The sequence below is a fragment of the Lynx canadensis genome, chromosome D2 (genome assembly GCF_007474595.2).
Source record: "Lynx canadensis isolate LIC74 chromosome D2, mLynCan4.pri.v2, whole genome shotgun sequence".
Taxonomy (NCBI): Eukaryota; Metazoa; Chordata; class Mammalia; order Carnivora; family Felidae; genus Lynx; species Lynx canadensis.
This window is the reverse complement of record NC_044313.2, coordinates 33076476-33103653: the sequence shown is the minus strand read 5'-3', so window position 1 is coordinate 33103653 and position 27178 is coordinate 33076476. Positions and strand designations below refer to the sequence as shown.

The following is a 27178-nucleotide window of genomic DNA, read 5'->3' as shown; positions in this document are numbered from 1 at the left end:
ACTTTAATGGCTCTAATAGTTTGAGTTTTTACCTGTTGCATTTGTTTTGATCATGAAATTTATAGCCCCTGGAAAATAGTAAGTAAGAATAAAGGCTCTAAAGTCAGTCAGATGTGGTTCAAATCTTGGTTCCACTATATATTAGGTTTGTGACCTTGGGCAAATTATTTAACATCTAAGAGAATTAGTTTTCTTCATCTGTAAATGGAGGTAAGATTATTAACTATCTCAAAGGATTGTTCTAACAATTATTTGTGATAATGAAAAATATGAATATAAAATTACAGTGAAAGTGAATTTGCTGAGAGTATATGCAGACAGTATTATCATTGCCAGAAAATGAGAAAATTAAACATACACTGATCTCAAAGTATTCTCTATTCAAGTCCAATATACAACTGTAAGTCTGCTTCAGGTTCTACGTTTGTAGATTCAGAGTAACATAAATAAGACCTGTGGAGTCAGGCATGGAATTGAACTGACATACAGGTCTTTTTCTTATAGATAAGCACTCTAAGTCTTCCCTGTAGAGATGTCCTTTGATGTTTTGAAATGCATTACCACATTTTTCTTATTGGATCAGTTTTGTGGCTTCCTAAGGTGATGATTTATTTGGTGAGCCTTTTTTCTTCCAAGATAGTTCTAAAGTTTAAGTAGAATAGTGAAACTGGACCTGGCTTGGAATCAGCTTGAAACCAGAAATTGTGGACTTCAGTTTGGTACCTGATAACTGCAAAAAAATTGTATATATAATTAAAAAATTATGTCTACCTCTTTAACCAAATTATTGATGGACTCAAATAATAGAAATTTAGACTTTTTATATTTTTAAAATTTTTTAAGTTTTATTATATTTTAGGTTTATTTAATTATTTTCGAGGTGGGGAGAGAGAGAAAGGGTGCATGAGGGGCAGAGACAAAGGGAGAGAAGAATCCCAAGTAGGCTCTGCACCGTAAGTGGAGAGCCTGGTGTGGGGCTAGAACTCCAGAACTGTGAAATCATGTCCTGAACTGAAGTCGAGTCAGACGCTCAACTGATTGAGTCACCCAGGCACCTGACTTTTTTTTTTTTTTTAATTTTTTTCTGAGCCATTAGTAGTAATGAAAAATAAACAGAAGGGGAAGAGATCAAAATAGTAAGAGTCTATTTGAAATGTATGTAGTCAGTTTTTTATAATGATCTGATTCTTGGCAATGTAAGAATACTTTTTATGGTATATACATTGGAATACTATGCAGTTGTTTAAAAAAAAAAAAACTAAAGCAGATTTTATTCTACTAATAAAGAACAGCTTCGGATATAATAAAGCAAGATGCAGATCAGTGCTGTAATATGTTGCCACACTTTTTTTTTAACAGGAAGATATATCTGTATATACATAATAACATTCATATTTTCATCTTTAGAGTTCTGGTAAGCGCAGTCACATCTGAGGGAAGGAAATATATTTTTCATTCTATACTGTTTTGTACTACTTGAATTTTTAAAAAATTCTTAATTGAAGGGTGCCTCAGTCGGTTGAGTGTCCGACTTAGCTCTGGTCATGATCTCACAGTTCGTGAGTTCGAGCCCCATGTTGGGCTCTGTGCTGATGGCTCAGAGCCTGGAGCCTGCTTCAGATTCTGTGTCTCCCTTTCTCTCTGCCCCTCCCCTGCTCATGCTCTGTCTCTCCTTCAAAAGTAAACATTAAAAAAATTTTTTTTAATTGTTCATTGTATTGCCTTTAAACAAACTTTTTATTTAAAAAGATCAATTGAAACAAAAAAGTGTTCTTTGTATTTTGGGCAATATATAAATGTTGGTGTTTGGTAAGAAATAGTCTTTGCTATTCATTTGGCATTGAAATTTTCTGTTTTTGTGTAATTTAGAATATCAGCACAGAAAGTAAAGATAATTAAAATCTGAGAATTGAGAAAAAAAAACTTGTTTCTTCTGTTCTTGAAGTTGGATAAGGTCCTGTGTATGGAAGCATAGAGTGGCAGTCTCAAAAAGTGATTGGTACTTAAAATGAAAAGATACGAGTAAGATTTTTGAATGCAAGCCCTCTGACCAAACTATGTGAAGTTTAGGTAGCTTTAGATAGTAATATCATAATGGAGAACCGGTTTCAAGAGAGAGGGAAAGCAAGAACTAATGTTTATTGACAGTCTACGAGGTGTCAGGAACTTTACAAAAATTATCTTGTTTAATCATCAGTATACCATGAGTAGGCATTCTCTTTCTCCAATTTACAGATGAAGAAAGCCAAGTTCCAGAGTGACAAAGTGACTTTATTAAAGTCCCAAATACCACAGAGCTGGTATTTGAATCAGGGTCTGACTGACTCCAAAAATCATTTTTCTGCTATTCCATGATGATACTCCTTTAGCAAAAGTATTTCTTCCTGCCTCATACTTAAATTCTCTGTTGTAGCTATTTGGATGACCACTGTGCAGTATTGTTATTTTCTCTCTTTCCAGTTGTAGTAATAAATAGTTTTGGTAGCATCAGATAACATCAGTGTGCCACACTTTTGATGCCTGCTATGTAAGGGAGACCTAAGCTATAATAAGATTTTACTCTTTATTTTTAAGAATATAAATTAAAATATATGAATGTATTTTCCTACTATTTATTAATTTTTGTTTTGTTTTCCCCCAGAACTTTATGAAATCTTTCTCTCGAGAGCAAAAGAACGATGGAAAAGCTTTAGTGAAACAAGTTCAGAGAATGATACAGAAGGTGTAATTTTTTTTTTTTTTAATACAAATTTCTGGGTGAAAATCCAGTCACTGAAGATACCAGTGTGATTTTTACCATGTGTCAGGAACTGTAGTAATTGCTTTACATACATTATCTTCTTTAATGTTAATAGCCCTTTAAGTAGGTGGTTATCCTGAATGGTATAAAAGGAAACTGAGGCTCAAAGTAGTTAATTTGTAAGCAGTGAATCTGTGATGTAAACCAGGTTTTTGGACCTTGGAGCTCAGGATTTATTCACAGCAGTAAGACTAATGGGGTGAAGTATTTTTAAGCTAACTCTTAACTTAAAGATAGATGGTCTTGGGGCGCCTGGGTGGCGCAGTCGGTTAAGCGTCCGACTTCAGCCAGGTCACGATCTCGCGGTCCGTGAGTTCGAGCCCCGCGTCGGGCTCTGGGCTGATGGCTCAGAGCCTGGAGCCTGTTTCCGATTCTGTGTCTCCCTCTTTCTCTGCCCCTCCCCCGTTCATGCTCTGTCTCTCTCTGTCCCAAAAATAAATAAACGTTGAAAAAAAAAAATTAAAAAAAAAAAAAAAGATAGATGGTCTTCGGGGTGCCTAGGTGACTCAGTGGGTTAGGTGTCCAACTTCAGCTCAGGTCATGCTCTCATTGTTCATGGGTTTGAGCCCCGCGTCAGGCACTGTGCTGACAGCTTGGAGCCTGGAGCTTGCTTCAGTTTCTCCCTCCCTCCATCTCTCAAAAATAAACATTAAAAAATTAAAAAGATAGATGATCTTCATTCCTCACTTGTGACTTCCTGTCTCCTCACTCACTTTCACTCACTACCTAATTAATACATTATTTATAATTATTGTGCCATAGCCTTTGTTCATTTAACTTACAGACTTCATCTTTCCTTCCACTCTCATCAGTTTTTTTTCCTAGTCATTTTGGAGAAAACAGGAGCACTTTTTTCCTGTTAACATTGTATATTAAATATAGGTAAGTTTAGTCAGCCATCTCTTCTCCTTGAATAATAGGGTGCTATTTGTCTGCCAGTCACTTTTCTTTCTATATTTGTTTTACTTCATAGAAAGCAAACACTTTTCTTTTGCCAGTAAAACTCTAAAAATGAGCATGGTTTAGAATAGAGAAATGGTATACATTACAGAGTGGTTTCCTGTGAGTATGTAAACAACTTTGCTAAATTCCTTGAGTACTATTTTAGAGGAATGAAAGAAGGGTGGGGAAAATTGACTAAAGAAGGTTAGAGAGAAGACTTGATTTTGAGAAAAGTTCACGTAAGTATTGTTCGAGACCTATTAGCTATGTCAGCTATTTGTGGGAAACTAGAAGTGCAAGGAAGGACAAGATGTTAGCGGCTTTATATTGGCATAGCCTTAGCTGTTTATAATTCTTTTTGAATTTATTTTTATGAAGTATTGAAAATATAAGAATTAAAATTATAAGCATTTACTTTTGAGACATTTTGTCATGATTAAGTGGTAAAAGTTGCACTTTCGTAGAAATTAATTGCATGTAAGTGAAGAATTGTTCCAGTAAGGAACAGTGTTCTGTTTAAATTACTGATTTCTCATCTCCTGTGTGTTTATAATTTACAGTTGCCATTTAACTTTTTTGGCCATTGTTTTTCAAATATTACTTCTGCCACATTGTTTCTCTCCTTTTTGGACTCCAATTATGTGTATGTTAGACCACTTCACAGTGCCCTACAAGTCTCATACACTTAAAAAAAAATTTTTTTTTAACGTTCATTTATTTTTGAGAGACTGAGAGAGAGTATGAGCCGGGGAGGGGCAGAGAGAGAGAGAAAGGGAGACACAAATTTGAAGCAGGCTCCAGGCTGTGAGCTGTCAGCACAGAGCCCAACACGGCGCTCCAACCCACAACTGTGAGATCATGACCTGAGCTGAACTCTGATGCTCAACCGACTGAACCACCCAGGAGCCCCAAGTCTTGTACACTTAAAAAACATTGTTTTCCTTCTGTGCCTCAGTTTAGATGATTTTTATTCCTATAATCAGTTTCACCAATCCCCTCTTTTCCTATATCCAGTCTATTAGATATGTCCAATGAGTCTTTAATTTCAGATATTATATTCTGTAATTCTAGAATGTCTACCTGATTCTTTTCGTAGATTCTATTTCTCTGTGGCAATTCTTCATCTTTCCATCCCATACATTTCCCCCCATCTTTTCCTCTCTTTTCTTGAACATGTAACAGTCAATATTCTTGTTTATTCATTCCATTACTGGGTCATCTTCATGTCTGCTTTTATTGGCTGCTTTCCCCTTGATTACAAGTCATATTTTTCTGCTTATTTGCATATCTTAAAATTTCTAATTATATGTAAATCACTGAATAAAGAATAATATAGAAACTGAAGTGGATGTTTCCCCTGCAGAGGAAGCATGCTCTTTTCTGTCAGGGAGTTGGGTTATTACTTCAGTTCAGTCAGCAACTGAGCTAGGTTGGGACAAGGTTGAAGCTTTAGATATACTTAATTCATTGTGGGATTCAAATATCTGGGTAGGAAGAACTGTCCTGTTTTTATTAGAGGTTCCTCCCTCCCCTGAGACACTCTCCCTTGTGATTCTATGTATCACATCAGTGTTATTTGGTTATGAAGAGGTCTAAGGGTTTCTCTTTTCCCAAGGTTTCTCTTTTCCCAAGCAGAGTACTTTTGTGTATGGCAAACTCAGTCCTGAGCTCATGCCCAGACTTGGCATATGCCTCTAGGAAGAAAAATGGCTATGTAGGAAAGCCTCTTTTCTTTCTGGAATTTAAATCCTCCCTGTGTCTACAGTTTTCATATGCCTTTTTAAAAAAACTTGGGATATTTGAAGCTTACTTGTTTTTTTCCCCAGTTGTTATCATGGGAGTGATAGTCTGTTCTTACCTTGTATAAAAACTGGAAGTAGAAATCCTTCATATAGTTTTCTGATAAGTTATAAATATTTTCTTCATAAAAGAAACCCTTAAGTTCTAGTAAAAGCTATGTGGCATTTCTTTAAATTTCTTGATTATGAAGCTTTTAACTTTCCTTAAGTAACATCTGTGCTATATGATTATTCTGTGTGTACAAGATTGAACTGGGTATATAGTCAAGTAATCATTTTAATTTTATCTACCTTGCAAATGCAGGTGTATCTGTTGCTGATCGGGAGGCCAGTCTGGAATTAATTAAGTTGGACATATCCCGTACATTTCCATCCCTTTACATCTTCCAGAAGGTGAGTGTTTCTAACCAGTTATAACTAGTTTTTTTTTGTTTTTTTGTTTTTTTGGTTTTTTTTTAAGTAGGCTTCATGCCCAGTGTGGAGCCCAGCATGAGGCTTGAACTCACAACCCTGAAATCAAGACCTGAGCCAAGACCAAGAGTCAGTCACTTAGCCAACTGAGCCACCCAGACAGCCCTGTAACTACTTAAAAAAAATTTTTTTAATCCAACAGAACAAATTCTCAAATTCATAGCTATTATTTTTTAAAGGCAAACTATAAAAGTTGGAGACCTTTATATAGAAAGTGTGAAACTAGTGGGAAAATTCTAAAGGAATTTCTGTTATTTTATTCCACTAACTGAATGCATTGCCGTTAGCATAGCCCATGATACCTTTATTCATTAAGGTGCATTTCTTTGTTTTACTTTTTATTCTGTAAGGTATTTGAATTTTAACATTTTGCTTATTAGTCAGTTAACATGTAAAGAACTTTTGCCCAAACCTTAGTTTTCCAGAATTACTATTGAAATGGGAAAAAAATGGGTTATAAAAATCATTTTGTGCAGAGGCTTACGAGTTGCTTGTGAGAAACGTACTTTGTGAGAAATGATTACATTTTGTGTGGACTGTATATTTCACACATGGAATTCCTCTATAGATTGATAAAACGAGATAAAAATTTTTACCATTAAGATTAAAATTATTGATAAACATAACTTGCTGTAGCTTGATGGGTTTCTTTTGCTGAAATTATATTGTATGAAATGGAACAATCTGTTTTCATCATAATCTTGTACCAAATCTAGCAATCTTTAAAATGATAACTTGTATCTGTCAAGTGAGTTTATTTGGTTTTTTCAGGATTAAATATTTTTTTATTCTTTAGAGAAAATATCTTGGCAGAGTATATGTAGAATATTTCTGATAATGATACAATATACTAACTAAAACTAGTGATTTAGGAAGTCTTTAAAAATTAATTATTTGAGAATTAACTTAGAGACTATTATTTGTACAGTTTGACATTTCATTTTTCTCTCTTAAGGGTGGTCCATATCATGATGTCTTACATAGTATCTTAGGGGCATATACGTGTTACAGACCTGATGTTGGTTATGTAAGTATTTGTTTCAGTCTGGTTTTTGAATATAAACATTTTATCTTCGCAAAGTATCTTACATTGCACTAGCTCCCAAATGTCTGTATTCTCTATGTCTTATTTTTCTTCGGCCTACCAACTTACCTAGAGAGGAATCTTCCCAGGGGTTTATGAGACTGCCCACCAGATTTCTGGAAGAACTGCTGGGATTTCATTATTCAATTTGTAAACTTTTATTTATTGCCACTGCTATTGGTATGGTACTTTATCCCCTTCTTCCAGTGCCTGTGCCTCTAGAGATAAACCTCTTCTATTATGCCAGTTTGAGGGAAGGATAGGCATCTGTCCATTACAGGATAGAGGAAGGAGACTTGGGCCTTTTATAAACTGGTTGAATCCTAGTTTTAGCCTTACCTCCCAATTTCAGAGGGACCTGATAACTTCAGTTTCTGAGCCTTCCAGATGTATGGCTGAATTGGCTTGCTGCTTATTCCTCCTCTGCTTCCTCCTCTGCAGATATTTTAGTTTCAGCATTCATCATTTCAGCATTTAACTAATTTAACATTTAGTTAAAATTTCTAAAATGCTGTTGACATTTTTATTTACTGTTTATGTTATTTTCCATTCTCTTTGTCCTTCTAGGCTAATATTTTTTTTCTTTACTGTCATTTTAGTTGGATTTGGGAGGGAACAAAGAAAAATGTGAGTGTTCAATTTGCCGTGTTTAACTAGAAGTCATAAAACCTCATCTGCTCACCTCTGTCTTAAAATAGGAGAGTTTCAGAGAATAGGATCGTTGTCTGGTACAACTTAACTTACTCTGTTTTGTTACATGTTCATTTGTACGTTTGTTTATTCATTCACTCAACAAATATTTGTGTGGTCATTGCTATATGCCAGGCATTGTTCTAGGCACTTTAGATACCTCAGTGAACAAAATAAAGATTATTCCCCTTCTGACACTTAGGGTTTAGGAGGAGGAGACAAACAACAAACAAATAAATCATGTTATATTAAAAGGTAATAAGTGCTACAGGAAAAGTAAAAAGTATGGTGTATAAAGGGGGAAAGTGCTAGGTTTGAGAATGGGACAGGTTTTGTATTAAAGAAGATTGTCAAGTAGTCCTTATGGAGAAAGTAAATTTGGACGAGGAGTCTAAACTCTCTTGTTTGGGGTGCCTGGGTGACTCAGTTAAGCATCTGATTCTTGATCCTCAGCTCAGGTCTTGATCTCAGGGTGGTGAGTTCAAGCCCTGCACTGGGCTCCGTGCTGTACATGAAGCCTATTTAAAAGTGAAATGAAATGAAATAAAGACTCTCTTGCTCATGTTTTATGTCTTAGAATTATAAAAACATTATGTAATGTTCACATCTTTTAAAGATTTTATTTTTAAGTAACCTCTACACACCCAATGTGGGGCCTTGAACTCACAACCCTGAGATCAAGAGTCACATGTCTTCGAACCGAGCCAGCTAGGTGCCCTGGTTATAGCTTACTTCTGAGTAGAATAAAACCCTTGAGTCTTGATTATCACCTGTCTGTAGGTCCTCTGATATAAGCTTTGCATTTTGAGGCAAGGAAGTAGGGAGCTATTAATTTGTCTGGACTGTAACTACTGTGAACTTGGCTTGCACTATGGTGGGGCTCTAAGGACAGTAGATCATAAAGGTGGAAGTGAGGAGACTACATTTTCCAGTGTCTCAGGAGGAGTCAGAAACTGTAGACCAGGACTCCGGTATTACTGTAAGAACTTTGCAAGGTGTGTATCTTCCCCGTATTTATTTTCATTATAGTTTTCTGTTTGTCTGTAGTGATTATCAGCAAAACAAAAACAAGAAAGATCTGTGTGCATGTGTGCAAAGGCAATAAAGAATAGGGAATATAAGTAGTTGACTTCCTCCCATGACCCAGCCAAGCTTAAGGGAAGGAAGAAAGATTTCAAGTAACAAAGTGGTTCAGTTACACAGGTATTTCAACTGGTAGTTTTACTTCTTTTTCTTTCTTGTTTTTTTTCTTTGTTTTTTTTTTTTTTTTTTTTTTTAAGTAAGCTCTATGCCCAATGTGGGGCTTGAACTCACAACCCCAAGATCAAGAGTTGCATGCTGTTTCAACTGAGCCAGCCAGGCACCCCTAAAGTTTTACTTCTTAAGCTGCATGGTCTATCCATAAGGGTTTTTTGTTTGTTAAATTTTTATTTTGAATAACTTCAAACAGAAAAGTTGCACCAGCTCCATCCCAGCGCCACTTCCAGGATCCAGTCAGAGTTGGATGTGGCATTTAGTTGTCCTGTTGCCTTAGTGTCCTTTCATCTGGAACAGTTTTTTAGCCTTTTCTGTCTATCATGACTGTAACACTTTTGAAGAGTCAAGCCTGATTTTATAATGACCCTTTTTTGATTCTTTTGCAGTAGTTTCCTGATCATTTCCTCATGCTTAGATTTAGGTTATACATTTTTCATAGAAATACTATGTAAATGGTGTGCTTATTTTAGTGCATCACATCACAAGTTGATAAATCATACAGAATATTCAAAAATTGGACTTTGAAGATACTGTAGAAATAACTTTATTTTTATTTCCTTTTCATATATACGAAATAGTGATATATGATAAATCTGAGCTTTAAATAGCTCTGTGATACACATCAAATAAAAATTCTAAGAAAGTGTTGTCAATGTTTAAGTGGCATTTTTCTTTTTTGGTGTGATGTAAAATAATGTTTTTTAAACAGCATCTTAGATTCAATTAAATATATTTTTAATTCCTTCTATTGGCTACTCTTCTATTACAGATGGTTAACAATTTTAATATAAAAATATATTTTTATATTAGAAATATAATCGTGGGGCGCCTGGGTGGCTCAGTTGGTTGAGCATCCAACTCTTGGGTTTGGCTCAGGTCATGATCTTGAGGTTTCATGAGTTCAAGCCCCACATGACCCCCTGCTTGGGATGCTCTCTCTCTGTTCCTCCCCAACACACTCTCTCTCTCTCTCTCTCAAAATAAATAAACTTAAAAAAATTTTTTTAGGGGCGCCTGGGTGGCTCAGTCGGTTAAGCAGCCGACTTCGGCTCAGGTCATGATCTTGCGGTCCGTGAGTTCGAGCCCTGCGTCGAGCTCTGTGCTGACAGCTCAGAGCCTGGAGCCTGTTTCAGATTCTGTGTCTCCCTCTCTCTGACCCTCCCCCCATTCATGCTCTGTCTCTCTCTGTCTCAAAAATAAATAAATGTAAAAAAAATTTTTTTTTAATTTTTTTTTAAAGAATATAATTGTAAACAAACAGACATGGTCTTGTCTCTGTACTGTAGTAGTTTCCTATTATTGCCATAACAGATTGCCACAAACTTAGTGGCTTTAAACAATATAGATTTATTATCTGGAAGCTCTGGAGATTAGAAATCTGAAAGTCAAGGTATTGGCAGGGCTGTTATCTTTCTGGAGGCTCTAGGGAAGAACTCACTTCCTTGCCTACTCTGGCTTCTGGAAACTGCCCGCATTCCTTGGCTCTTGACCCTGCACCTCCATCTTCAAAGCTAGTAGTATCGTATCCTCAAGTTTCTCTCTCTCTGATTCTCCTACTTCCCTTTTTTATTTATAAGGATCCTCATGATGATTACATTGGGCACACCCACCAATACACTTACACTGTGATCTCACCATCACAAAATCCTTAATTTAATCACATCTGCAAAGTCCCTTTTGCCATGTAAGAAATCATTTTCACAGGTTCCAGCGATTAGGATATAGATCCCGTCCTAGGCACGTTATTCTGCCTACCACAGGCTCTGTCCTCATGGAATTAATACTCTAGAAAATCAAATAGGGAATTTCTGTAGATTTTGCCAAAAGTAATCAGAAGAAGCCAGGGAAGTAGGAGGAGAACAAAAAAATACTGGATCACAGAACCAAACGGAATTCTAGGAGCATAGAAAAGTGCCCATTGGGGTTTATAAGTACTGGTTATCCTGGCAAGAAGTTTCAAGATAGTATAGTAATGGAGTGGGAATCCAGACTGAGGTGTGCTAAAAACTTCAAAGAGAGCTGAGAAAGTAGAAATAGTGATTGTAGGCAAACCTTTCAAAACATTTGGTTGGGAAAAAGAGACCATGGTTTCATTGCAAATATCCTTAGTGGTCTTTTTCTGTAAGTCTCTTATGCAAGTCTTTACCAGAAGTAAAGTGGATGATGAATTTTTTTTTTTTTTTTTTTAGTAAAAGAATGAGGTTTGTTTTTGTTTTTGTTTTTGTTTTAAATATTTATTTTTGAAGGAGAGAGAGAGAGTGAGAGAGCAGAGGAGGGGCAGAGAGAGAAGGAGACACGGAATCTGAAGCAGGCCCCAGGCTCTGAGCTGTCAGCACAGAGCCCAATGTGGGGCTCGAACCCATGAATCGTGAGATCATGACCTGAGCCAAAGTCAGATGCTTAACCAGCTGAGCCACCTATGTGCCCCAAAGAATGAGTATTTTTATAGCAGCAGTTCCATATCACTTATTTGCTAAAAAATTCATAATAGTTCTCCATAACTCACAAGCAAGCATCTATATAGATGAGCTTTTTACTCAATGCCTTTCACTGTTTGTAAATACATCATACTTAAGTTCTCTCATTATAATATCTGATGGAAAAAAGTCTCTTCAACAAATGGTGTTGGGAAAATTGGACAGCAACATGCAGAAGAATGAAACTGGACCACTTTCTTATACCATACACAAATCAAAAATGGATGAAAGATCTAAATGTAAGACAGGAAACCATCAAAATCCCAGAGGAGAACACGGGCAGCAACCTCTTTGACCTCAGCCAGAGCATCTCCTTACTAGACATATCTCCAGAGGCAAGGGAAATAAAAGCAAACATATGAACTATTGGGACTTCAACATTAAAAGCTTCTGCACAGCTCAGGAAACAATCAACAAAACTAAAGTGCAACTTATGGAATGGGAGAAGATATTTACAAATGATATATCTGATAAAGGGTTAGATTCCAAAATCTATAAAGAGCTTAACAACTCAACACCCAAAAAACAAATAACCAGTTAAGAAATGGGCAGAAGACATGAACAGACACTTTTCCAAAGAAGACATCCAGATGGCCAACAGACACATGAAAAGATGCTCAACATCACTCATCATCAGGGAAATACACATCAAAACCATGAGATACCACCTCACACGTGTCAGAATGGCTAAAATTAACAACGCAAGAAACAACAGGTGTTGGCAAGAATGTGGAGAAAGGGGAACCCTTTTGTACTGTTGGTGGGAATGCAAACTGGAGAACAGTATGGAGATCACTAAAGAAAACTAAAAATAGAACTACCCTACATTCTAGCAATTGCACTATTAGGTATTTACCCAAAGGATATAAAAATACAGATTTGAAGAGGTACATGCACTCTAATGTTTATAGCAACAGTATCAACAATAGCTGAACTATGGAGAGAACCCAAATGTCCATTGACTGATGAACAGGTAAGGAAGGTGGTATGTGTGTACCACACCACGCTATATACCACCTTCTTTATATATGTGTATACACACACATACACATACATATATACACAGTGGAATATTACTCAGCCATCAAAAATAATGAAATCTTGCCATTTGCAATGACGTAATGGAGCTAGAATGTATTATGCTAGTAAAATAAGTCCAAGAAAGACAATACCATATGGTTTCACTTATGTGGAATTTAAGAAACAAAACAGATGAACATATGGGAAGGTGAGGGAAAAGAGGAGAGAGGAAAACAAACCACAAGAAACTCTTAAAGATGGAGAACAAACTATAAGTTGATGGTTGGAGGTGGGTGGGAGATAGGCTAGATAGGTGATGGGTATTAAGGAGGGCACTGGTTCTGATGAGCACTGGGTGTTGTATTAAATGATTAATCACTGAATTCTCCGGAAACCATTATTGCACTGTATGTTAACTAAAATTTAAATATAAAGTTAAGAAAAAAAGTTCTCTCATTATAATAAATCTTGTGCTTCAGCTGGGCTGGTCCTACACCTCTTTACTCCTATTTCTTTTCTGCCACTGGAATGGTTTTTTCATATTTCTTCATCCTACTTTCCAGGAACCCAGCCTCACTGTCCAACCTCCCACAACCTCTTCTGTCTTAGAATTTCAGCAGCAGTTCTCATACATTTCTTTTATTCTTAGTTCCTGATTTTCTACCTCAGACAGATGTGCTATAACAATGAAAGCAATCACCTGATTTTCACTATACTCTACTTCGAAAGACTTCAGACTTAGAGAAAATGAAAGTGAGACAATACATGGAGATAGACTTTTGTAACAAGTAAAAGCCAATACTTTATTCTTTTTTTCCAAGAAATTTTCCTAATTCTTTTTATTTTATTTTTGTTGTTTTGAGAGAGAGGGTGGAAGTGAAAGAGGGGCATGGCAGAAAGAGACAATCCCATGAGGGAGAGAGAGAGACACACATACGCACAAGTAGGGCTCACCTAAAGTGGGGCTTGTGTTCACCCAAAGTGAGGCTTGTGCATACCTGAAGCAGAGCTGGAACTCACCCTATGTGGGACTCAAGGACATGAACCTTGAGATTGAGCCCTGAGCTGAAGTCAGATGCTTAACCGACTGAGCTACCCAGGCATCCCATTCCCTAATTCTTTTTAAGCCATAACACATGAACAAGAAATGTAAAATTAGGGAGATTTCATAATTACTAGCAGGTTCTCTGTATTTACTTTCATTGGCAAATAATCCTCGTGGTCTAGTGGTTAGGATCCGGCGCTCTCATTGGCAAATAAAAAGAAATCTTGATTAATTCTACTTTAATCATTTTATAATTTTTTAAGAATACTGTAAGATAAAGTACATAGAATTATTATTGTAAGCATATTTTGATTAATTTCTTTTCTCTTTGAAGGTCCAAGGGATGTCCTTCATAGCAGCAGTTCTCATTCTCAATTTGGAAGAGGCAGATGCCTTCATTGCGTTTGCAAATCTCCTCAATAAGCCATGCCAGTTGGCCTTTTTTCGTGTGGATCACAGCATGGTATGAACATTTGGAATGAATCGTATTTTCCTTTAATTGTTGGTTTCTATAGTCTGAATGCTCTTTTGGAGGGAAAAACAGTAATTGGAAGACTAAAATAAGTTTTTCATTGAATTACGGTTTTGCAAATGCTTGATGAAAAGACTCAGAAAGAGGTGCTAAGCAAGACTTTTTGTTAATTTGTTATTAGGGATTTAATTTCTTTACTTCTAGAGTATACTCTAGTATGCTCTTTAATAACTTTATTGATATTTCTATCTTTAGATGTTGAAATATTTTGCAACGTTTGAAGTATTTTTTGAAGAAAATCTCTCCAAACTATTTCTTCATTTTAAATCTTACAGTCTTACACCAGACATATACTTGATAGACTGGTAAGTCATAACATACATAAAATATAATTAAAAATAAAAAACCAAGTAGGGGCACCTGGGTGGCCCAGTCAGTTAAATGTCCGACTTCGGCTCAGGTCATGATCTCATAGTTTGTGGGTTTAAGCCCCACATCAGGCTCTGTGCTGACAGCTCAGAGCCTGGAGCCTGCTTCAGATTCTATGTCTCCCTGTTTCTCTCTGCCCCTCTCTTGCTTGTGCGCACGCTCTCTCAAAAATAAAATACTTAAAAAAAAAAAAAAACTTTTTGTGTAATTCAGGAACTAAAGTAAATCTCATGTACAGGATTATACATCTGAAAACTTCTTCCCTTACAAGTAGAGAAATTCACATTTTTGTGGGGAAGCATTTGATTAAGAACATGGACTCTGGGCTGAAATGAGAATCCCTCAGTTTGTATTTTAGTCTCTTATATAGAAAATGAGAATAATAATATCTATATCTTAAGCGGGTATGAGGGTGTTTTACATGGATTATTTCATTCAATGCCTAGTACATACTACATATACTCTCAGAAAGAGAGCCATTTCTTTATTCTTCACACACAAGAGCTTGTGATAGTTACGATAGTGGGTTTTTTTTTTTTTTTTTTTTTTTTTTTGAAGGCTTTGTTTTTTCAAGGCTTTATCCAGCTTTTTGACAGAAGAGTGGAGCCTTATTTAGGTGCTAATGCCTTTTTTTCAACTTTCCAATTTCAACACTTCCTTGCCAAAGACTCTGGTGAGCCCGTTGATTACAGAACGGAGGGGTGGTGAATTTTGCCAAAGGGATGGTGCAGTTATCTTAAGATAGGTTGTTAAGAGTATGTATGAAACATTCAACCCTTAAATTCTAATCACCAAATTCAGTGGATTTCATGTAAATGATCCTAAGTTTTAATATAGAAAAATAAATAATTAATGGCTTTGATCAAATATGCTGTCTTACCAGTTTTTTGGGGCTTCTTTTATTTAAGATTTTTTTTAAACTTATTTTTCGGTGTGTTCTCATCCATTCCCACTAGGAACATTAGAGTTCCTCTGGGAAGGACCCAAGATAATGGGGGAGAAGAAAGGTTTTATAGCATGAGACCCAGAGAACCAAGATCAAATACTAAGAGGGGGAAGGGGGGAAAATACTCAATTTTCAGGCCTGAGGAGTGTCAACAGGAGACAAACCAGGATCACAATTAATAATAGGGAGCAGGATGGAACCAATAATGAGTGAGTACTGTGTACTAGAAACTTCCTAGACAGTGGTAGTGCCATTCTCTCTCTCATTTTGAGCAATGAATTACTGTTCTCTGTACTACCAAGGGCATGCTTTTTGTTGTGCAATTAAATATGTGTTTATAATGTAAGAAATAGACATGGGTTTTTGTTTCACTGCCTCTGTTGAACTTACTACATACAAATCCCACAATCGATTATGCAAGAGAAAAGAGGAATAAATAAGTGGCAGTGCTAAATAGGGTGGGAGCCTTTAGTTCTCTTCCTCAGGTTTCATCAGCACTACCTCAAATAAACACAATCTTTGTAAAAAAAAAAAAAAATGTGTATTTTGTGGGTGCCTGGCTGGCTCAGTATGTAGAGCATGCGACTCTTGATCTTGGGGTTGTAAGTTTGAGCCCCATGTTGGTTGTAGAGATTAGTTAAAAATAAAATCTTAAAAAAAAAAAAAAATGTGTGCTTTGCCAAGGCAGCTTCAAGAAAAGTTCTCTAGCACCTACTCTCCTATTTCCCCAACCAGAATGCCGCCCCGAAGCACCACTGGATAAAGAATTACATGATCAGACATTGTCAGAAATGATGGGAAAAACCGTTTTGGTGATTCTGTTGGGAGCGTATACATGCTCCAAAAGAAGTAGTAAGTAAAGTTTGGTAAAGGGAAAAACAAAAACCCAGTAGATAGATGTCTGTGGTAGGAGAAGAGAGACAAGTCAGACATTATGATTTTTAGGTTAATAGATACTTGGGTTCCTCATACAATAATAAGTAACTTTTTTGAGCATTTCTTATGTGCCAGGCACTGTTCTAAATACTTTACATTTATTCCTTTAATTTTCAAAACAATCCTGAGAGGTAGGTAATATCATTCTTTGTTTACTAATGAGGAAACTGAGGCACAGCAAGGGTGGATATCTTGCTCAAGGTAACACTACTAATGTCAAACTCAGATATTATGGTTTCAAAGACCATATCCTTAACTACTAGGTGATTTTGTCACTCTAATATGTGTTAAGCCATATCTCTATGGAAGGTTGTAAATTCACATAATTTCGTTATTTGTTACTTTCCCACTGCTCAAGTTTTTGAAAGAAGGAGTTATATCTTATTTGCCTTTTTATCCCTAATTAAGCACTGTTGTTTTTATATAGAGATGTTTAATGAGTGAATGGATAAATGAATGAAAAATTTCAATGACTATTTCCCCCCTAATTTTAGGATCTTCACACTGTATAGCAAATCACTCCCACTTGATCTGGCCTGTAGAGTCTGGGATGTATTTTGCAGAGATGGGGAGGAATTTTTATTTAGGACTGGATTAGGAATCCTCCGATTATATGAAGATATTCTTCTACAAATGGACTTTATTCATATAGCACAGTTCCTAACTAAATTGCCAGAAGATATCACATCAGAAAAGCTGTTCAACTGTATTGCAGCCATTCAGATGCAGAATAGCACCAAAAAATGGACTCAGGTAGAGTGACCTCTTCCTACTTCTTCTAATAGATATGTTAAAACAATCAGTTGACTTCTTGTAAAAAAAAGTTACTTATTTCTCAAATGTTAGTACTTAATTAAAAATCAATTAAAAACTGATTTTTGACTTTGAAAGAGCAAGAGTTTAAAACATATTACTCCTCTTTCACCTATCCAAACCTATATTATTTTTATGTAAGTCCAGTAATGTTTTGCATTTAGTGAACTACAATCTACAGTGGTCCCATTTGCCAGAGCAATTCTGTAATTACTTTGGTATCTCAAGTAGACAACAACTGTATTAAACACCTACTGCATGCTAAGAGTTTGCAATAGAAAGTATATAATGTATGATTTGTAGCTTTTTAGATGCTTTTAGTCTTGTTAGGGAAGCAAACATTGGCAGTCTAAGTTAAGTGACATATAAGATAGCATTATCACTTGCTCCTTGAATGATAGACGGTAGGCATCATAAGCTCACAGTTTTATTACTTATGAAAATGAAATCTAAGAATACTGGTCCAAAAAAAAAAAAAAAAGGGAATATCGGTCAAGAAAATGTTCTGTTACCAAATAGTAATTTCATAATATTTGGCAAGTGATAAAAAACTGGAATGTATATACCATAAAATTGGGTTGAAACAAACAAGAGGATTTGAGAATGGCAGTCTTCCAGTGGACAGAGTTAAATATACTAAAGCCTTTTCACATTAATAAGCTATAGTTATTTAAATATCTTAATCTGTGTGGTAGCTAATTTTGAGGATTAATCTTTCCTTTATATAATTTTCAGGTCTTTGCCTCTGTAATGAAGGATATTAAAGAAGGAGACAAGAATAATAGTCCTGCTTTGAAAAGCTAATCTTCAAAATTAAGACTAAATGTAATGTAAAAGATGTTTTTTTGATAAAAGTTTTTTGTTTCCTATGTAAAAAACATGGAAGAAAATGTTGGAGAAATCTAAACGAATCAAGACATGGGAAAGTGCTGATTTTGAATTCCATGACTGAAGTTAATGAAATGAGTAACTGATTGACAGTATTAATAAAAAAGTATTTTGTAGAGAGCCCTTTTACAAAGGAAAAAGTTTAAATGGCTAGTTCATACTCCATAATTTGGAGTGAACGGTTTAATGCAATAAACTTTTTTAACAGCTTTGGAGATTATTCAAATTTTTACATCTTTTCTTTCTTAACAGTTACCATAAAAGCACTTTGGAGGTCAGAGCAGATTGTTAAATACTACTTTAACTTCCAAAATACTATTTGAAATAAACACCTTAGTACAAACATTGTCTCCAGTTCTGACCTTTTGAAGATATTAGAGACCAAGAGTAAGCAACTTTGATTGTAAATTATTTAAGTCATTGAAGTCATTACCTTCACTCACAGGTTGGGGGAAGTTTGGGTTTTCTGGGAACTGGAAATACTGGTGGGAGCTTGTTTCACATTCAATTAGATGTTTTCCACAGTATCATGTCTGTCTGTTTCTGAAGGGAAATTGTTTCTTAGGGAATTCCTGTCACTCAGAGAATTTTAGCCTTTCTGTTTCTAGTGTAAGAAATTGTTCTATTACTAGAATTATTAAATTCATCTAGTAATTTAAGAAAGCTAACTGGTAGAAGGAAAGTTCTTTGCACTTTAGTGGACTGAAGACTTGATTTTGGAAGTAAGTCCATAAATATCAATGAGATTTTTCACTGGTAAGAGTAAAACATATGAATTCTGAGAGTTCTTAAATAGCATGCTACTTGGCAAGATGTTAAACTTCTTAGTTGAAATTCCTTCACTGTCTGTAGAAACAAAATTTAATTCCGTTTTAAATTTGAAATCTTAACATGTAGCCAAGTCTATGACTTGTAAAACACTGTGCATAATTTTCTAATCAATGGAAATAAGAGTAAAAGAAAAAGATAAAATTAACTTTTTTCTAACAAGTCTAACTTTGATGGTATAGTGGATAAAGAAATTATTAATTATTGGTAAATTCATATGAAATTTATTATATTATGTTTAATCCTTGAACCTAAATCACTTGAGTATTATAAGTGATATCTGTATAACATGCTCTTTTGTTAATAATTAGATATACAGTGTGCTTTTATGTTGCAGTTTGGTTTAAAACAAATCTTAAGCATACTATTTCTGGTAGCAGTATGTAGTCTTCAAACTAACAAGCCTGAGAACCTTGTTAGTTCAGTGACTGCCTCTTTAGGAGTATGGGACCAGATGGTGTCCATATATTTTTACCCCATGGGTCATTCTAGCCTAGGGACCACTAGTGGAACCCTCAGAAGTTAACTCCTATCTTTGGAGCTTACTTAGTGGAAACTAGTAGTGTAATAATATTGAGGGAGTATCCAGGGTCTTAATAGGTTTTAGAATGACATTTTAACTCTGGTAACTACTTCCTTGGTATTGGTGGTCCTGGTAACAGGGAATGTAACCGCTGGCAGTAATCTCATTGAAGTTATACTACCTGCCTAAATTTAATCTTACTTTTGTGTATTTGTTTCCTGAGTTGACCTAAATTACTGTATTACTTTTTCTCATTTTTATTATTGTACAGTTTCTTTACCTTTCAAATATAAATGTGTATATAAAATGTAAATACAAGGAATTCACTAAAAACCACTATTAATAATTACTGTGTAAATAAAACTTGTAAGCAGAGTAATTACTTGAAATGAGTGTTCATTACTTTGGGGATAACTGGTTTATTTTACCACATTTGGAGGAAAAGAATAACTTTTTTTTTTTTTTTTTTTTTTTTTTCAAATTTCTTCTTCAGGGGATATTTTTAGTCCTTCAGCCTCTTGAGACTGACCATACTGGCAGTTCAAATATTGTACTGTATCTTCCTTTGAACCTACTCTACAGGCAATATAAGGTTGTTTTACATGGTCAGTGTATGATAGGTTGTTTGGTTTTCAGTTAAAAAATAAGTTTTCCTAAAAATCTCCAAGATTATATAAAATTTAATATGTATAATGTTTCATTTGTCTACCTAATATATATATGTATATTATATATATATAATATATATATATATATATATTATTTCTCATTTTATGTCCTTTCAGCCAGGTATACATTGTATTATTTAAGTGGTACTTAGAAGATCCCAGTAAATAGCATAATTTTCTTTTTTTTTAAATTTTTTAATGTTTATTTTTGAGAGAGAGAGAGTGCAAGCAGGGGAGGGGCAGAGAGAGAGGGAGACACAGAATCCAAAGCAGGCTCCAGGCTCCAAGCTGTAAGCACAGCTGGAGCCCGATGCAGGGCTTGAATGAACTCGTGAACCGTGAGATCGTGACCTGAGCTGAAGTCGGATGCTTAACCAACTGAGCCAACTAGGTGCCCCAGGTAGCATAGTTTTCTGAAAGCCCTAGAACATAGTTACGGTTTTTGCTGATTTCTTTTGCATTGATGATCTTCATATAATGTTATTGGTTTGGGTATATTTGTTTGACTTTACAAAAGTTAGGTAGCATTTGCAAAAGGGCATTGGGATTGTGAAGCCTCCGACTTTAGGATAACAGCTTTCATTGTAGCTTGGGAATTGATGCTGTTTTTATCTAGAGCAGTCAACATTTTAAGAGTCTATACTGTTAGTGTAATTCTAAATTATATAATCATGGAATAATTTATATTAGTTCATAATGCCATACATTTTATTTTTCTTTTTCTTATTTTTGATTGATAAAATTCTTTTGTATTCCATGAGCATATTCAGACAGCAGAGATGGGTATAAAAGAGGTGAAAAAACATGTGAAATAGCCATGTTTAATTTTCTACGACTAGTTGGCATATACAGTGTCAGAAAACAAAGTCTTACCTCTGGGGGAAAAAGTGATTTTTGTATTGAATTCATGTTATTTTGATGTTATATGTGATGCTGACGTGAGCACTCATGTTATTTTGATGTTATCAAAGCAGTGTCAAAAATAGGAATTCCCAAAATTAGTAAAACTTCATTAATTATAACTTCACTGCTTCACCCATGTAAAAACAAAAATTAAAACAGAAGATTTCAGGGAAACTAGTGACTTCAGAGAGAAGAAATCCTGGCCCGTTGAAAATATTTTTTGTTTACTAACAGTGTAATTGCAATAGAAGTGAAATACTTGGTACTTTAAATGAGAGTGGGAACATTTGCTAAGCCCTGCTAAGCATTACCTCTTAATATTTTGATAGACTAAATAAAGTTGCAAGGCTTGGGAAGTTAGCAAAATTGCATTTCTTTCCAAACATTCTACCATTTAATGTGGTTTTATTATTTGCATATCATCCTGTGGGTTGAGCTTGTTTTCTAATAAATGCCAGAAGATTTGACTTTTAAAAAAATTGCAAAGTGTTTTCATTTGTTGAACATTTAAGTAAACAGTACTTTATGGTTTTATTTAAGGTAACTTGACTTTTGTACTATTGCAATATATTTGGAGAGTCACTTTTGTAATAAAAATGTAAATGATATACAGATTTGAAAAAGTATATAAAATTGACAGCGGTGCATGTATGTTCTCATTTTTTTCATCTTCAGGCAAAGTATCATACATAATGATACTATAAAACCAGAAAGTGAAGCTTCAGTTTTTCCTGATCTAGGCACTATTGATAATGTTGTAAGTAAATGATGTATTTTGATTATTACATAAATTTCAAAGCCTTTTAATTTTAGCATGTATATATATATTTTTTTAATTTTTTTAATGTTTATTTTTGAGAGAGACAGAGCGTGAGTGGGGGAGCGGCAGAGAGACAGAGGCATCGAATCCCAAGCAGGCTCCAGGCTCTGTCAGCACAGAGCCTGACGTGGGGCTCAAACCCACGAGCCGTGAGATCATGGCCTGAGCTGAAGTTGGACACTTAGCTGACTGAGCCACCCAGGTGCCCCTAGCACCTTAAGAAATTTTGAAAGGAAAGTATTTACTTGATTAAAACCTTGTAGATTGTACGTAAGATTCCTGAGAAGATAAGTTGAAAAGTGTTTGAATGATAGAGTTCTATTCTTAATGTATACCAAGTGATTTTTAAATAAATTATAGTGCACTAAGGAAATATCCCATTACTTGTAGTATTTCTTCTGATTTGATTTTGAAGTAAACAGTTCTCGGACACCTGGGTGGCTCAGTCGGTTGAGCGTCCGACTTCGGCTTAGGTCATGATCTTGGGGTCTGTGAGTTCGAGCCCTGCATCAGGCTCTGTGCTGACTGCTCAGAGCCTGGAGCTTGTTTCAGATTCTGTGTCTCCCTCTCTCTCTCTGCCCCTCCCCCTCTCATGCTCTGTCTCTCTCTCTCTCTCTCTCTCTCTCTCTCTCTCTCTCTCTGTCAAAAATAAATAAACATTAAAAAGTAAACAGTTCTCATAAAACTTGTTAGACTACATGTTTTACACTCCTTTAAAAATGCAAATCAGGGGCACCTGGCTGGCTCAGTAGAGTGTGTGACACTTGAGGTTGTGGGCTGAAGCCCCACATTAGGTGTAGAGATTATTTAAAAAAAAAATTTTTTTTAATGCATATCAAGGGTACCTGGGGTGGCTCAGTCGGTTAAGTGTCTGACTCTTGATTTCTACTCAGGTCATGATCTCCCCATCTGTGAGTTCGAGCGTGCAGACTGCTTGGGATTCTGTCTCTCCCCACCCCTTCCCCACTCGTGCACACACTCTCGCACAGGCTCTCTCACATGCTCCTGCTCTTTCTCTCAAAAGAAGTAAAATAACTGAAAAAAAATGCAAATCAAATCCTATCATTTCTTGCTCATGACCCTCTAGTGACATTCCTCATAATTAAAATCCAAACTTTTTTACTCTGCTCTACAAAGTCCTATCTGTTGTGGTCTCTGCCTGTCTCTGCAATTTCAACTACCACTCAACCTCATTAATTCTACTGCAGACCTAATGGTTTCTTGCCATTTCTCAACTTGCCAACCTCATATCTACCTAAGGGCTTTCATTCTTGCTGTTCCCTCTGAAATGCTTTTTACCTAGGTCTTTGTATGGCTTATGTTCTCTTTTCATTCAGGTTCCTGCTTAATATCACCTCCTCAGAGTTGTACCTTTGTGTAAATATCCATCCTCTGTCATTCTCATGACCTTCCTCAGCTTCGTATTTCTTTATCCTATCACTTACCACTACCTGTCTTTTGTTTTGTTTTGTTTTGTTTTGTTTTGTTTTGTTTTTTAAAGTAGGCTCCATGCCCAGTGTGGAGCCTAACGCAGGGCTTGACTCATGACCCTGAGATCAAGAGTTTGATGCTTAAGCAACTGAGCCACCAGGGCTCCCCTGCCTGACATTGTTTTATTCCTTATTTGTTGTTTCCACTGCAGTGTCAACTCTGAGGTCAGAAACATTGTCTTTGTTTACCACTGAATTGCTAGTGCCCAAAATAGTGTTTGGCATTAGTCATGACAATTGGATGAAAAGATTTTTATTTTAGGCCATTCTTCAGTGAACTTACCTTTCATTTAAAATATCTCTGTTAGGGCACCTGGGTGGCTTAGTTGGTTACATGTCCAAATCTTGTTTTTGACTCAGGTCTTTTTTTTTTTTTTTTTTAACTTTTTTTTTTTTCCTTTTAAAGTTTATTTATTTTGAAAGAGAGAAAGAAAGAGAGCACAGGAGGGGCAGAGAGAGGGAGAGAGAGAATCTCAAGCAGGCTCTGCACTGTCAGTGTGGAGCCTGATGTGGGGCTCAAACCCACCCACCCCGAGATCATGACCTGAGCTGAAATCAAGAGTCTGACGCTTAACCAACTGAGCTACTGAGGCACCTCTCTGCTCAGGTCTTGATCTCAGAGGCATGAGATCGAGCTCTGTGTTGGGCTCCACACTGGGCATGGAGCCTGCTTAGGATTCTCTCCATCTGCTTCTGCCTCTGCCTCTCCCTCTCCCCTCTCCCTCTATCCCTCTTCCTCTCCCCTCTTCCTCTTCTGCCTCTCTCCCTTGTTCACGCACACACACACACACACACACACACACACACAAACTCTCTCTCTAAAATAAATATTCCCATTAGATTATGCACTTAGGTAGAAACCCAACTCAGATGATTTCTGGTTCATTCAGAAAGTTCACTTAAAGGTTGGGTGAAAGAGACTGAGCTAAGAGATGTCAGAAATAGGAATATCAGGAGAGTGCTGGGGTCAGAAAAAACAAGAGACAATCATAAAGGAGTTTCCATAAAGGAGTGATTGATAGTGTCAGGTGGCATTGAGGTTGAGACAGGGATTGAGACATGTCCATTAAATTTAGCAGTGTGTAGATCATTCATTTCCCTAGTTAGTTTGGTATATATTGAGTGTAGCAGCCAGACAAATGGTTGAAGAATCAGTGGGAGGCAAGGAAATAAGATTGCTAGTGTAGATAATTCTAAAGTTAGCTGTAAAGGGAAAGAGAGAGCAGATAGTAAATAACTGGTAGGGAAGAAAGGAGGTTGCCTCTTTCCTTTTTTAAAGATGAAAGTGAAGTATTTAATGTTAAGCATTTAAATATTAATGGGAGATATTCAGTAGAGGTTTAAGAAATAGTGGGATAATATGTAATCTAAGATTCGTGAATAGGCTGCAGGGAAATGGATGCAGAGTATGACATAAGGGAAAGTGGAAATGGTGTTCAGATCAGATGAAAGTAGGTTTGTAAATTTGGTGTTGGGAATCTGAAAGGGGAGTTCTGTCTGTAGCAATTGTTTACTTAGGTAGATAGGAAGTGGGGCCATCTAGTGTCAGCAAGGGGGCATGGTTTTGTTTTTTGATTTCTGAATTTTTTTCCACTTCTACAATTGGGTGGATGGGTGAATCCATTAATATGAAAAGGATTTCTAAAAGAGAAAGACATTTTATGGGGGTGGGGAACAATAATGACTTGTGACATCTTAGAAAAAAATATTGATGCCTCATCTGGACAGTCTACCTCTGACTTTTGTGTCCTGCCCTCGTGCCAACTCTGCTTCAGTCATACTGGCCACTTTCTAATACTCAAACATGCCTGAGCTTGTTCCTGCCTTAATCTTTTTGCACTAGCTGTAGCTTCTACGTGGACTATGAGGGATTCAGAACACATCTTCCCAGAATGTGCCAACTTTGCATGCTGATTATTTTGAGCTGAAGACAAGGCCCAAAAGAGTTCAGAAGAGGTTTTTGTTTTTGTTTTTGTTTTTTTTTTTTTGTTTGTTTGTTTTTTATACCTTCTCCATCAACTGCCTAAAAGAATTTAGATACAGGGCCTGGTCCAGGAAGAACGTTATCACCAAAGATAGGTACAAAGAGTATGGACTGGAGATGGTAAGCTGGTAAGCTGTGGGGAGCCTGGTGCAGGGCCTGTTTGTTCAAAGTTCTCTCTGTGTCTCTTTCCCTCTGCATGGCATGGCTTACATTTGTTTACCAAACATTTGCTGTTCCCATCTTCAAGTGAATTGTCTTCCTTCCCTTTGAAGTCCCAGACCCCCTCCCCTTCTTCTTAGCTCAAAATGGTTTGTAAGCCTCAATTGCCTGACTATTGGGGAGACTCTCAATTTCACTGTGAGGCTTCTGTATGTATATAAGTAATTAAATTTGTTTTCCTCTTGTTAATCTGTCATATGTCAATTTGATTAATAGACCAGATAAAAGAACCTAGAAAGGTAGAGGAAAAATTATTCTTCCCCTATAGCTGGCTACCACGAAAGAAAAAACTTCACTGGCTGAACCCTTCGCTCTGAGGCTGCTGCAGCTGAGAGATCTTGGGATCTCTGGAAAAAAAAAAAAAAAAAAAAAACTGGCAGAAGGTAAGAATTCATACCACATCCATCTCCTGGATCTTTGCCTGCAGGGTTTGGTGGAAGCAAGAGTCCTTTCTTGTCCGTTTCTAAATTTAGATTTGCAGGAGGAAATATTTGTGAAACTAGTTCCTTTGGCATAGCAACTCTGGTAAAGATTTATTGTGAGTACTCTTGATTTTTATTGATCCTTTTCCTCCCAGAGATGGTCACTGTTTTTCTTTGTTTCCGTCTATCTTTGGCATAGGCCCATAAGTTGGCTGTTCAAGCCAGCATTGTAGACTGGTGAGTTCACAATTGTCACCAGACCAGCGTCTGTTTAGACAAACCGTTGTGAGCTAATGGGCACATGAGGTAAAGGCTCCTGATAAGGGACATCTTTGAAGCCAAAGCTACAAAATTGGTGGGCACAAGTCAAGCACTTTGGAGCTGTTAGGGTGCTCTCCAACTAACTCAAAGACACCTGTGTTAGGATAAGTTGATTACTGAATGGGTTGCATTGACACCAGGTCACCTGCCAACCTCAAGGAAATAATCTGTGCAACAAGGTACACTGTGAAACACCACACAGTCCCCAACCCAGGGGAGTTTGGCTCCGAGAAACCCAAGGATTAGGGGTGCCTGGGTGGCGCAGTCAGTTAAGCATCCGACTCTTAATCTCGGCTTAGGTCATGATCTCAGTTCATGGGTTTGAGCCCCATATCGGGCTCTGTGGATAGCGTGGAGCCTGCTTGGGATTCTGTCTCTCCTCTCTGTCCCTCCCCACTTGTGTGCACGCATGCATGTGCTCTCTCTAAATAAATAAATAAACTGAAATAAAATTAAAACACCAGGGATTAGCTAAAGCTGTTAATATGCACAAGAGGAAAACCAGGTGAAGTTTTCCCTTTGTCTTGTACTGTGTCTTGAAAGCTTGGCTTTGTGACCAGTGAGAATATTGTCTCTGGTCTCTGGCAGCTGGGAGGTATGTGTACCAATGTGCATCTTGGTGGCCAGTTGAATAGACTGGGGTTCCCAGTTACAAAGTCATAAGCAGCATTCTCTTCATCTGACTTTGTCAGCTTCAGACAAGTGTATCATAAGGGGCTTTGCCATCTCAGCCTTCATTGTTTTGTTGGTGCTGGAAAAAATCTGATTCCAGAAGTGCCTGCTCCGTGTCACAGATTAGTGAGTCTATGATTGGAAGTACCTCTTGTGGGAAACCAAGACACTGTTTCCACTATGCAGTTCTTAATGCCTCTAACCCTGTGATGAGGAGCTTTACTTTCCTAGACTATCTTCGGAGTGAATGTTTTGGATC

The 27178-nt window shown here is 36.5% G+C and overlaps 1 protein-coding gene across 4 annotated transcripts in view; it reads left to right on the top strand.

The window, feature by feature from the left end:
- Positions 1 to 19799, top strand: part of TBC1D12 (TBC1 domain family member 12) — a 100678-nt gene extending 80879 nt beyond the window's left edge. For all 4 annotated transcript variants that reach the window (XM_030334597.1, XM_030334596.1, XM_030334598.1 and 1 more), the window contains 7 exons: positions 2642 to 2722; positions 5846 to 5934; positions 6968 to 7039; positions 13920 to 14048; positions 14313 to 14422; positions 16863 to 17121; positions 17917 to 19799. In XM_030334597.1, coding sequence (XP_030190457.1) covers positions 2642 to 2722; positions 5846 to 5934; positions 6968 to 7039; positions 13920 to 14048; positions 14313 to 14422; positions 16863 to 17121; positions 17917 to 17985 — 809 coding nt within the window. In that variant the 3' untranslated portion in view covers positions 17986 to 19799. The remainder of the gene's footprint in view (positions 1 to 2641; positions 2723 to 5845; positions 5935 to 6967; positions 7040 to 13919; positions 14049 to 14312; positions 14423 to 16862; positions 17122 to 17916) is intronic.
- Positions 19800 to 27178: the final 7379 nt, after the last annotated feature.